We start from the raw sequence: 12310 nt of genomic DNA, 5'->3' as shown, positions 1-12310 counted from the left end.
AATCCCTACGTTTTTTTTAACATCCTTACCCTCTTTTTGATCGCTCTGTTATTGGGCCTTTCTGCTTGGCCTGCATGTCTTGATGGAGCTGGGTGTGTTCGTGGATCTGTGCCTTCTCAGCCATGGTGTGAGAGAAGTGTGAGCAGCCAGGCCAAGCATGAATAATCCCCCGGGGAGAAGAGGATGGATGGGCGGACAGGAGATGACTGGATAAAGCAAGAGAGAACTGTCTGCCAAAACAATGAAGGAGGGTGAGAAGAAGGGGAGGAGAAGTGGGAGGTAGAGGGGGAGATGGACTTGAAAACTAAGGAGGAAATCTACCTCGCTGTGACAGCAGAATAAGAGTTCTACACTTGTTTATGGATTTTCACCAAGAATTAAAAAAAAAAAAAAGTACAATACATATCAATGACAGTGTGTTCAGAGCGTCTCAGAGGACACAGCACAACCAGTGCTGGAGTAAACAAAGTGTTGCTGGTGTATCAGATGTCATGGAGGAGCTAGCCACAGGTGAGCTGTGTCTGCCCATTTGGAAACCATAAGGTCACAGATGGAATGCTGCCAAGTCGGCACCAACTGTTGGTAGAGCGCTGGGGTTGGCTGAGTGTCATACCTGCAGCAAATTGTTTCTGCAGTTGCTTTCAGCAGTATCCATGCGTTTCCCCAAAAGAACATCTATCTGTGCAGTCAAGAGGTCAAAGCTATGGTTTAACAGCGTGCGGAATATAATTCTAACATTGCGAAGTGTCTTTAAGTTAGGAAATATCATTTGACAGGCTATATTTTCCTGAGAGAAAACCTCAACAGTCCCTGGTCAAGACATGTGATGGACAAATGGACAGACAGAGAAGTTGGTTTAAAGACACAGCAAGTGGCCGATTCACATTTGCCTCCCTCTGATTTCTAGGATTTGATCAACCCACGAGAGACTATATCAGAGAGACTTGTGCTCCAGGGGGCTGCGCTAATGCGATTAAGAGAAAAATGAAGTTTTTTTCTGTGATGCTCAGATCTTTGGTGCAATGTGACATTAATCACAAGGTGAAGAGCTTCATTGCGTTTAGAACAAAAATACTATCATTATGTTAAAGATAAAAGCAAATTCACAGTAGTGGTAGTTTGTCATTTGTAAATAAAACCTACTTAATACTAACATAAATGCATTGACAGACAGGCGTACAGTTATTGGACATTTCGTTGATAAAGATGAACAATGATGTTTTGGTCGTCTCCACTACATGAACATATTTTACTCTATATTGTTTCTTCTGCAAAAGTTGAAACACCAGAGGCCGTATTTCCATCATTTGGGCAACGCTTTACGATCTGATCCTTGCACGTTATGTTAAAATATAACTAAAGTTCTTAAGAAAATAAGAAATGTCTTTTCATTTGTCAAGTATTTATACAACACAGGAGTATACAAAAATGTATTGGATTACCAGAAAACATACTGTCATTTTCAGCCTTTATTTTGATAGGAAAGCTGAAGATGATATGCAGCAAGGGGCCGAAGGTTGGAGTCAAACCCGGCATGCTGCGTTGTGGAGTGAACCTCCATATATGGGTGCCCGCTCTACCAACTGAGCTATCTGGGTGCCCAAGTTTGGTTTACGTTTAATGCATTGTGTGGAATATCAGTTAGTGATACACAAAATATTGAGAATATTATATTAAGAGTGTGATACAAAGTATATATTAAAAAGATTGATACTGACAGCATGGCTGTGTGATACATAAAGGAAAATCACAAAGAGTCAGCTTTACTAGACTCTATCAGACCAGACCCAGCTGTCTGCGCTTCCTGCAGTGTCATCTCTATTCCTCAGGCAGGCCCGGCTCAGCGGCCAATCCCAGCTCACTGTCAGCGTACAGTGAGAGACAGAGAGGGTATAACAGAATTAAAGCAGAGGATTACGCTGATCTTTTTTAATAAAGGCGGTAATCTCTAAAGAGTTTAGCCTCAGTCTCAAAGACAGGAAGAAGCCTATTGAGAAGTAGTGAGATCAATGAGCAGGGGGGGTTGAAGTTAAGTGTTTGTGGGTGAGAAGGAGAGAGAAATTGGAGGTTGAGGCACATATGGTGTAGATGAAGGATCAAGAATTCACCTCTCTGTTCTGCTTTAACTTTGTAGGAGAGATCTAATGACCCACATCTGGTGTGCATTTTCCAGAGAGAGAGGAAAAGGGAGGAAGATGGAAAACGATTGAAACAATCCTAGAAATGTTTATTGCACCGGGGTGGAGTTCAATTAACCTCTGAATATTATTCGACATTGAGGCTTTGCATTCATTTGCCACACACTGTGTTACATTACAGCACACGCACGCTCTCATTCCTCATCCTGCACAATACTTGGCAGAAGCACTATCTGCCCACGTGCAATCACTTAAATCAAAGCTGAATGAAGACCAGCGCGAGCCCATTCTCGCTCAGCACTTTTTGCCAGCGTTTACATGGCAGCCTCATTTTGTGTCTATCTAGCTTAAATCAAAGCTGATCTGTGAGCAGTGCTTAACCATAATGCCAGTGCAAAGCATTTATATTTCCCTGTATTTTGTTCCAGGTGCGTCATTGCAAACATCCTCAAGAAAATGAGCTGGACCGAGAGGAGTAGCATGACAGATGACAAAATGACAGGTATGAGGACGATTTACGAGTCAAATGTAACTGATTTATCTGAAAATAGTAGCATAAAAGGACAGGGTGTTTTTTTTAAGTGGTTTGAGTTGTCATTTAATGCAAGGTATTACTATACGACATGGTATGCATGTAGCTGACAGAAAAACAACATACTTTTTACTTTGCTGTAAACATGATGAGGAACAAAGCCAGAGTGGGAATAACAGTTGTTAATGGCCTTTTGAAATCTGCAGCTTTAAAAGGAAAGGTAGCTGTGTGTGGTTTGGTTTAATAGATTTCCATCAGTTATGTGTGGTTTCCAGTTTACAACAAAACACAATGCTCTTATCACACACACGTTCACACACACACACACACACACACACACACACACACACACACACACACACACACACACACACACACACACACACACACACACACACACACACACACACACACACACACACACACACACATTTATTCACATAGCATATACAAACACAGATACACATTAAAGCCAGCGTATTCCCTGAAGTCCTTTGACTTGTCATGGCCTATGCAGTCAACTTAAATATCTGTACTAGGACTGGCTGTTGCCATGGAAACAGTCTCCTTCTATTCACATCATGGTAATCTCACTCATGCACACATTCATAAATGGATGCAGGCATGTACGGTAGGGCTGCTCAATATGAATAAAATATCTTATTGCAATTATTTTTGACTGATATTGCAATTGTGTTATGATTCACATATTGGAGGGAATGAAGGGAAATAATTTTTTGTATCATTATTCTCATTTTGATTGAAAATTATAAAAATTTAAACAAATTAAAATTATTACAGTGGGATTTTTGCGATGATCTGTACCAAACAAAGATTTTTTTTCTTTTGCACATAGGATACAATTTGTAGGCTACTTAAAGCACCACATTAGGCTACTTCATTTAGAATGGTTTGATACACATTTTGACATTAACAAATAATGTGCACACCGCTGTGTGTAGGTATTGCCCTAGTCCATATTACAATTTTGATACAATTGCAAATGCTGTAATTGTGCAGCCCTAATATACAGATGCTCCCGTTCACCACGACATGGCTTGAAATGGTTGTGTAGAAGATGCAGTTTAGAGAAAAGGGGATTGGCACCACTGAAGACACACTGCTGTCTGATTTGATCATATCGTGTTTGAGTCGGGGCCCTCATGGTCAGCATCTCAAGAGACAGATGGTGTCTTATTGTTAACAGGCTTGCAGTTAAAAACCTGCAAGTGTGTGTGTGTCTGAGTGCTTGAGTCAATCTATGCAAATGCATGTCTTCCTGGAAAATATCCCAGATATGAGATCTGTGTTTGATGTCTGGTTGGGAAGAGCTGAGGGAGCCCGCAGAGCACATATGACATCCACTTCCTGAGATAGAATTGAATAAAACAAGAGAATGACAGTAAGATGGACAACGACAAGCGGTAATTGTCTCTCTTGGCTCATCATTCTACTTTTCTTTCCATTTGTCTTGTTTGTTTATTGCACATAAATGATTACTGAGTATGAAAATGGAAATAAAGTGAAATAAATGGCAAGGGGGATCTATATTCTCGCTTTGTCACAGCATAATTATCAATATTCATGGTTGTTTTGTGAGGTTTGACTCCTGCCAACATTATTACTGAGCAGTGGTCTCACAGCAACAGAACTCAGGTTTTGTTTTTAATTTCATTTCACTCCCATGTGCCTTCCTCTCTATATGTATTCCATTCTTATAATCGCTCACCCCTTACCCCTGATTTCCATCAACTGCGAGTCGGCTCTGTGCTCCGCCGTCCATCAACACCCACCAGGTCCGGATTTGTTGTGAAAGGTATGCGGCCACTACTGACAGCTGAAGTCACAAGGACTCACAAAATCTCGCAAATTTACGTATGATTGCGCAATATAACAGGATGTATTTTCTACAGAACCACAAAATGTCTGACCTGTTGACTTTAGGCCAGTCTCCACCCATTATGACATTTTCAAGGTGTAGTGCAGGGAAAAATAATCCGCCGTGAGCACGGTGTATTTAATTTAGAAAATGTACCCAACGTTTTCTTTTGTTTCTGTGCTCGACTTCCTTGACCCCCCCCAATATCGTATATGTCTCCTTTACAACACCACGGATGAAGAGAGATTCATCTTGAAAGTTGAAAAACATAATACCACATCACAGATATTTTTTTTAAGAAAGACAACAGCAGAAAAGAGAAGACATGGAGTTTAACTGTAGGAGTGCGAGTGGAAGGTAGATACTAGCTTGATAGACTTGGTTGTTCTGTAAAGGACAAAGCAGAGACAATAAAATCGTAGGCAAGACGCTCCGCTTAAGCTCCTGGTGTGGTGGCGCGTGGCGGACGCCAGAACAAAATGCAGCCAGTAGGCCTATCAGCCATCAAACACGTACTAAAGAGGAGACAGAGAGGCAGACACATTCTTTCCAAAGTGGTTAGAGCAACAAAAAGCTCTTTAGATGATTGTTCTTCCAAGTTCACTCGGCCTCTTTATTGCTTTTGGGGATAATTGGTGTCTGTTGTCTTTGTAACCTAGGTACGCAGGTAACTAAGGTGCATGTCAAATGCTACTGAATTGGGTTTCTGCAACACAAACAAACCTTAGGCTTTTTGGTGACACACAAAGTGCCATCTGCTAGCAGGTATTCATGGTAAGTGTATATGGATGGGGTAGTGTGAGTGAATGGCAAAGATGGGAGCGAGGGAGGGTCCCATTTTAGAGGTCAATGCACTCATTCATATCAGCTGGGAGGGAGAATATTTTCTGGAATGTTCCAGGCAAAGCGTCCGTGTCTGAGGAGAGTATTGTGCGATCGAGACTCTGGACTTGACAGTTTGACACCGACTTTTGCCCCTCTTGTGGGAGTCTTTGTCCGATACCAGTTAGCACAGACAACAGACCCACTGTTTATTCAGTCAATAACGTGAAGAGCACTGAATGGCTTCTGTTTTTCCATCTGCAACATATGGTTGTGATCATCTTGTTTGAGGCAGGGTTTGTATGGATTGACATTTAAAATGCTGGACCAGAAGCTTTCAGGTCTCAGCTCTAGCCACAGAGCTTTTTCTCAGCCAAATTTTACAGCCAAAGTTTAAAAAGAAAGTTTGAATTGGGATCCACTGATATTTCTACTTATGATACAATACAAGTAGAATTATCTTCTGTGTTCCAAATACACTCTCAGCTGTTTCTCTTGTTTCAAAAGAGTGTAAAGTCTTGCTTAAGGCAACTACATATTATTCGTATATCATATCATATTTCTATAAACTTTGCAGAGAGAGGGTGATTGATTATCTGAAAGGTCTCTTTGAGCTTCTTCCCCCCATAAATTGGCAAAGATTCCAAGCCGTTTTTTTTTCTTTAGCTGGACTTGGATAACGCTGTGTGCTTTTGTGGAGCTGTTTACTTCTCCAGAGTGGCTGGCGTGTGCATAAGGGTTGATGTCACTGCAGTTATGTCTAAACACATGTTAGGTATTTCTCCGCTCTGCATGCCTACGGTCCTAAAGTATGATTATAATAATGATTATTATTTGAAACCATTCTCATAGTACATATGTAAACAAACCCGTAGAACAACAATGTGTGGATCTTACACTTTAGTTTTGGTAGGGATTAAACAAACTAAATCGCATGAAAAAAAACACTTGCTTGCCACTTGGTTGCTTGTAGGTAGCCGGGTTAACTGTTTCTATTAGTTTCCAGTCTTTGTGTGAAGCTGAGATAACTGTCTCCTGGCTGTGGCTTCATAGTTAATGAACAGATGTGAGAGTGGTATAATTTTTTTCAAACACCTCTTTTCAAGAAAGCAATAAAGTGTATTTCTATTCCTACAAGAGCATGACAAGTTAATGTGGGAAAACTAGCTGCTGCAACATACGTTTGTCTCTAGCTTTATATTTAAACTTTAAGTAATTCAGTGACTCAAGGAAAGCTTACTATGTGGTTAATATAGACATATATGTTTCTGTTTCACCAAATGTCTCTGTAAAAGACCCTACATTTTCTTGGTTCTTGAAGAGTTTTGTATAATCAGTCAACATGTGTGTGTAAATATCCCAAGATGGAAAGGCAGCGTTTTGTAATGGATGTCATTTTTAGCTCAAGAACAGGGAGCTGAGTGTGACGCAGGTGACATGTCAGCTTCCCAGCCGTTGATTTCTTGTGACTCCCTCGTTCCCCACATGCCCCAGCTAGAGGTTAACGATGCCTGAGAACTGACTCCAGTCACACATTTGGGATTATAGAAGTCAGCCTCGCTCATTCTTTACTAACAGCCTCTCCCTCCCTCTTTCTCTGTTGAGCCGAGATCTTTCAGCTTTCCAAGGTCACTGGGTTTTTGCATTTGAAATTCCACTGGGGGCCCAATACTGGCTGGCAAAGGTTGGCACAGACAGCGCCAAGTGGCATTTTCTGTTCTTGCTTCATGCCAATACTGAACTAATCAGCGTTAGAAACAAGTATTAATTTGAAACCACACTGATGCTCATTTAAACAAAAGTAATTAATACCTGCCTTTTGGATAAATGATCGTGTCTCATCTAATTGAAATAAATCATTTGAATTAAAGTGCTCTGGCTTATTGGTAGTTTTATGGTGGGTTCAATTAACGCAATCAAAAAGTATTCTGTTTTATCAAAACAGAGTGAATGAGAGTGATCTTAACAGCCATAACTGTTGTTTTTTTTAATTCCCCTCTGCTGGATTCCTTTCATGTTCTTTGTCTAGCGTGTCAAGGAAGCTTACAAACCTCTAGATTGCATGTCTGACCATCTGTCAACTGATGCCAACATCAACAGAATAATACAGAAAACTGATAGTCTCTACTCTGCTCTACTTTCTCCCCCTGTATGGCTCTGTACAACAAGATAAAAAGATCAGTTACAGTATACATAGGTTTGCACAGATTACCTTTTCATCACTGGATGACGTTTCATTAAAGTATTCGTTAATACTGGGAGGCCTTTTTTAAAGGGTGCATGGTGCCACTTTGCTTCTCTGTTGTGGTCTATGTGCCATGTGCCTGTGGTAAGTGATTTGTAACGTGAATGACAACTGGCCTATCTGGGAAACATCTCTAAATGTCGCTAGGACAGATGTCCTGTAGAAAAGCTCTGCAGCGCTCACACAGTCACAGTGTGGTCACTATGAAATGGGATGCTCTGGGGAGCAGGCAGGGGGAATGTGTAATGAAAGGGATGTGTATGTATTAGTTTAACAATAATAATTCATTTCTACACTAATTTGGACATGTTTGTGTTTGGTTTCTTAATGGTAGATGATGGGAGGCGTGACTTAAGAGAAGACTAAAGAACAAATCGTTTCCAAGATGCTAACTGAACTTGTAGTCTTCAAAAAGACAGAAGAAATACTGTACTTGCAGAATGGCGAAGAAACAACAGTGGTTATCAACTATCTCTTTTTTGACAGGAAGCAGTTGGATGTACTTCCTCCCCCACCAATGGTAGTAGGTGTGTGTAGGAGGCATAGTCATGCAAATTAGCATATAATGTAATTTGCTGAGTTCTGGTGGCTGCCGGCAGCTACTGTTCTTTTCCAAAGCTTTCAGTAATTTCCAGATAGAGAGATAGAAACGCAATGGAGTGCGTCACTGTGACATAGAGGCAGTAGTCAGTTTATTACTGTGTTAAAATCAGGAGGCTGAGTCATCAGTGCATGTTATTTCTGCTCTTCGCTGTTTTTCTCTCCCTTCTTTCTTGCTGCTGTTGTTTTGCTCAAAACATTTCATGTCTGTCAATTATTTTCCAACTCATTCCACTATCCTCTTTTCTCACCAGGTAGCGGGGTAAATGATGTGGATGCCTGACAGGTCAGAGATTACCTGTCAGCCCCCCCCCACACACACACACACACACATATACACACACACATTATTTAAGGGATACATTTTTTTTTGTCAACAACAGTCTGTTCCGTCACTTACAAAAATCATTAAGAAAGGCAATGATTTGCCTTTCTTAATGATTTTTCTCTTTATTTCGCTCAGAGATAGCCTCAATGTTTAAAACCCAAAAAGCAAAGATAACAGAGAAGCAAAGATAACAGAGTTATGTTTGTGAAGCTGTGTCACCTCGTAGTTGTGGTGTGCCGTCAAAAGATCATCAATCAACCAGGTAATGTGAAAGAGGAAATGTTATTTACTGATGTGTGATGAAACCACATCGATAGTGGTAATAAGACTGATATGGAGTTTGATGTGTGTCTGAATAAGGACTGAGACACACATAAAACTCCATATATACATAATTGCGTAATATACATTTGCAGATAAGAGGACCCTGAGCCGACTGCTTTCTATAATGGACAATGACTGCCACCCCTTGCACACCCATTTCTCCAAGCATAAGAGCATGTTCAGTAGTAGGCTCCTGTCTCTGAATTTGCACTGACAGTCTCTTGCACTATGATACCATTGCACCTTTCTGCATCTTTCCATACCACTCCTTTAAACATGCTACAATCAAACTTTACTTTGTATTTTTGTAGTATGTGTGCATGGATGTCACATGTCTGTGTGCCTGTGTATATATGTTGTGTATAAGCTATTGGACACCTTAATTTCCATTAGGATAAATAAAGTATCTCTATCTCTCTATGTATAGTGCCATAAACAGGTGACAAAGAATCAGCTTTTTATGCTCAATAGTACTTCTATTTTTTGTTTTTATGTGTGAGCGTTTAGCATTGTAACTTCAGTTTATTTTTGGGAATTTTTTTTTTGTAATGTGGTTTTATTTCTACCAGTGCGAAAGTTTCTGTTTATGCTCTGCAGCAACATTAAACTGTGATCTTTCCATAATTTGTTGACAGCAGTTAGAATCTATAGTTAACATGTCAAACATAAAGGCAGGGTAATATAAATTACTTTTGTCCTAAATTGATGTCCTTATCCCTATCCCTTTTAAATAGCATGCCAAACATCTCGTCTGGGAGAAGGTCTGCAGACTTATTTCTACTGTAGTCTCATTGAATGCCAACTCAGGCTATTCTAAACAAACCCATTAATATATTACAGAAAATCTCAAATTAATCCCCCAGTGTTTGTGGAAAGCATCAGCCTGTGCATGCTATTGACTGCGCTATTGAAGCGCTATTTTTTCACTTTCCTACTGATAACTGTGTATCAGTAGGGTTGTTCTCTTGAATCCCTTCATTTCTATTCATCAAGGTCACTGGAGGCGTCCTCATCATCTTCAACAACAGCAACAGTCCTGCTTTCCAGCCCATTATTTCATCTGTGATGCATATGTGCTGAGAGGAGAGAGCAGGCTCTGAGCTAGCGAGAGAGAGAAGTTAAAGTAAGGGAGAAAAGCAAAGAGTAATATGGATTAGAAGTGGGAGGCAAGACTGAAGTTTAAAATTGAGACAAACAGGAGAGATGAAAGAGCAAGAGCAAGAGCAAGGATGAGAGCACGATGAATGGAAACAAGGTAACATGCCAGCAAAACTGCAACGGTGATCTCCAAGATGAGAGCCTAAAGCAAGAAAAAGCGAGAAGAGAGTGTAGGTAGAAAGAAAGAGAGAAAGTTAAATGGCTGCAGCATATGACACAGAAATTTCATCAGGGCCCCTTCAGGGCATCTTATGTGACAAACGTTATGGGTTAAGAAGCAGGGAGAGTGAGCATATGGTGGTGGTATGTAATATTGATGGTGCACGAGTGCCCATCGCTCCATGTGGCACAATAGCCTTGCAGTGATTTTAAAACAGCATTTAAAACTCAAGCTCTGTTTCTCCTGTGACTCTAGTTGGTTTAAGTCATTAAAGATTTAAAGATAAAAGCGAACAAGCATTTCTTGCCCCAAAGTCACAGAAAGAAGAAATTCAGTAGAGAGGAAGAAACAAGGGACGGAAAGAGCAAAGAAAGAGAAAGAAGAAAGACGTGTGTGTGTGTGTGTGTGTGTGTGTGTGTGTGTGTGTGTGTGGTTGTGGGTGTGTGTGTGTGTGTGGTGTGTTTGTGGGTGTGTGTGTGTGTGTGTGTGTGTGTGTGTGTGTGTGTGTGTGTGTGTGTGTGTGTTGGTGATGGGAAGGGTTGAAGGAAAATGGAAGTGAAAGGGAACAAAAGGGAGATGGATGGATGCAGTGATAGTTTAAATGACAAAATAGAGGTTAGTGCAAATAGCTGAGTTGAATCAAAGAAAAACAAAAAGGCAAAGAAAGAGGGAAGTGGGAGTTTTGTTAAGCCGGTGCTTTAACACACCCTTCGCAGGTCAAGGGCCAAGCCCCTGGAGTGTGCGTATGTGGATAGCTGTGTTTGCTCCAATAGATATTGCATCTGAATGGGTCTTTGTTAAACTTGTTTAGATTTGCAACTGATACAAAACAGAGTGTTTGTTGGTTTGATTTGAAGTTTGCATTTAACTGACACCTTTTTAAATTGTATACATCTATCCCAAAAAAGAGTGACAAAATCTTTTTTCAATTTCAAAGCATTTCAGAGGCGCTCATTGGACATGCATCGATTCTGCTGCTTGTTCTTCCTTCATCACCTTCCTGGGAATACTGAGCTTTAAACCAGGGACTCACAGAGATGGAGTGAAAGCTCCTTACTGAGTTGCTCTGTCTCCTTCGACACTGATTTAGGATCAGATAAACTTACAAGAATCTTAATCGCAGCAATTAAGAACTCAGAAGTTGATGGGTTACTAAACATACCTTTCTGTACGGGCGGAGAGGTGGGCAGCATGGTGGTGAGGGGTCCTCTCTGTTCATGTCCCTTTTCCTTGCTTGGCTGTCCTTCTTTAGCGTTCGAACATAAGAGATTCTCCTTTTGATGCTTCTGTCCTGTTCCTCCGCTTCTGGTTTGGTTCTGCTTTGTTGGCCCCAGTTCTGACTAGACTGGGTGGGACGTCCCAGGGGTGCAGGTGCCTCCCGCCAATGCGCCTCCAGGTAAACATGAACGCACACACACACAGCAGTGAGCAGAACACCCAAACGCAGCAGCAATCCCCAGGTGAGTCGCTCTCTGCCCATGTCTATCCACTACTGTGTCCTTTCTGTCTCTCTGGCTCGCCTCAGTCCATCTCAACTAGGAGTTTTGTTTTTCCCTTTGCTGTTTCTATCCCATTCTTCTTATACTTCTTGTTAAATAGTTCTCTTCTCTTCTCTTCTCATCCAGTCTCTGCTTCCCTTCAGGTCCTAAGCCCACCATTTAACCAAGAGTGGTAAGTTGCTGAATTAAGTCAAGGATACCTCTGCTCACGAGCAATTGCACATGTGTGAGCCTGCATCTTAACCTGAATGATTATGTGCATGCTAGCGTGTGTCATGAGGCTCTGCAAACAGATTTAATAGTACAATGTGAGCCGTCCTCTTTAAAAACTTTGGGAACTCCCTTTTTACACTGTCAAGTCCCCGTTTTCCCAAACACACACACGCCCCTTTAATTTACTTTTTCTTTCACAAACACACCCCTCTTTTGCTCTGCCCCCTCCCTTGGGTTGCCTCTCCCGCCCCACAGACTCTCGGGTTACTGTGTAACTCTAGATATGGGCAGGGCCTGCACCACGGTCCCATGCAGGCCCCTCTCAGAGTCTCCAAAAAAACTGGCGCTCTCACCCATCCCAACAGCTCAGTCTGAATTTTAAATGTAAATGTGCTGTATTTATATAGCTCTT

General features: G+C 41.2%; 1 protein-coding gene across 1 annotated transcript in view; it reads right to left on the bottom strand.

Annotated features, from left to right (window-relative positions):
* mettl24 (methyltransferase like 24) overlaps positions 1 to 12055 on the bottom strand; it is a 29898-nt gene extending 17843 nt beyond the window's left edge. The window contains exon 1 of the mRNA XM_032542814.1: positions 11349 to 12055. Within this exon, the coding sequence (XP_032398705.1) occupies positions 11349 to 11666 (318 nt within the window). The 5' untranslated portion in view covers positions 11667 to 12055. The remainder of the gene's footprint in view (positions 1 to 11348) is intronic.
* Positions 12056 to 12310: the final 255 nt, after the last annotated feature.

Source organism: Etheostoma spectabile, chromosome 18 (assembly GCF_008692095.1).
Source record: "Etheostoma spectabile isolate EspeVRDwgs_2016 chromosome 18, UIUC_Espe_1.0, whole genome shotgun sequence".
Lineage (NCBI taxonomy): Eukaryota > Metazoa > Chordata > Actinopteri > Perciformes > Percidae > Etheostoma > Etheostoma spectabile.
The sequence above is the reverse complement of the archived record's forward strand: the minus strand, read 5'-3'. Positions and strand labels throughout refer to the sequence as shown.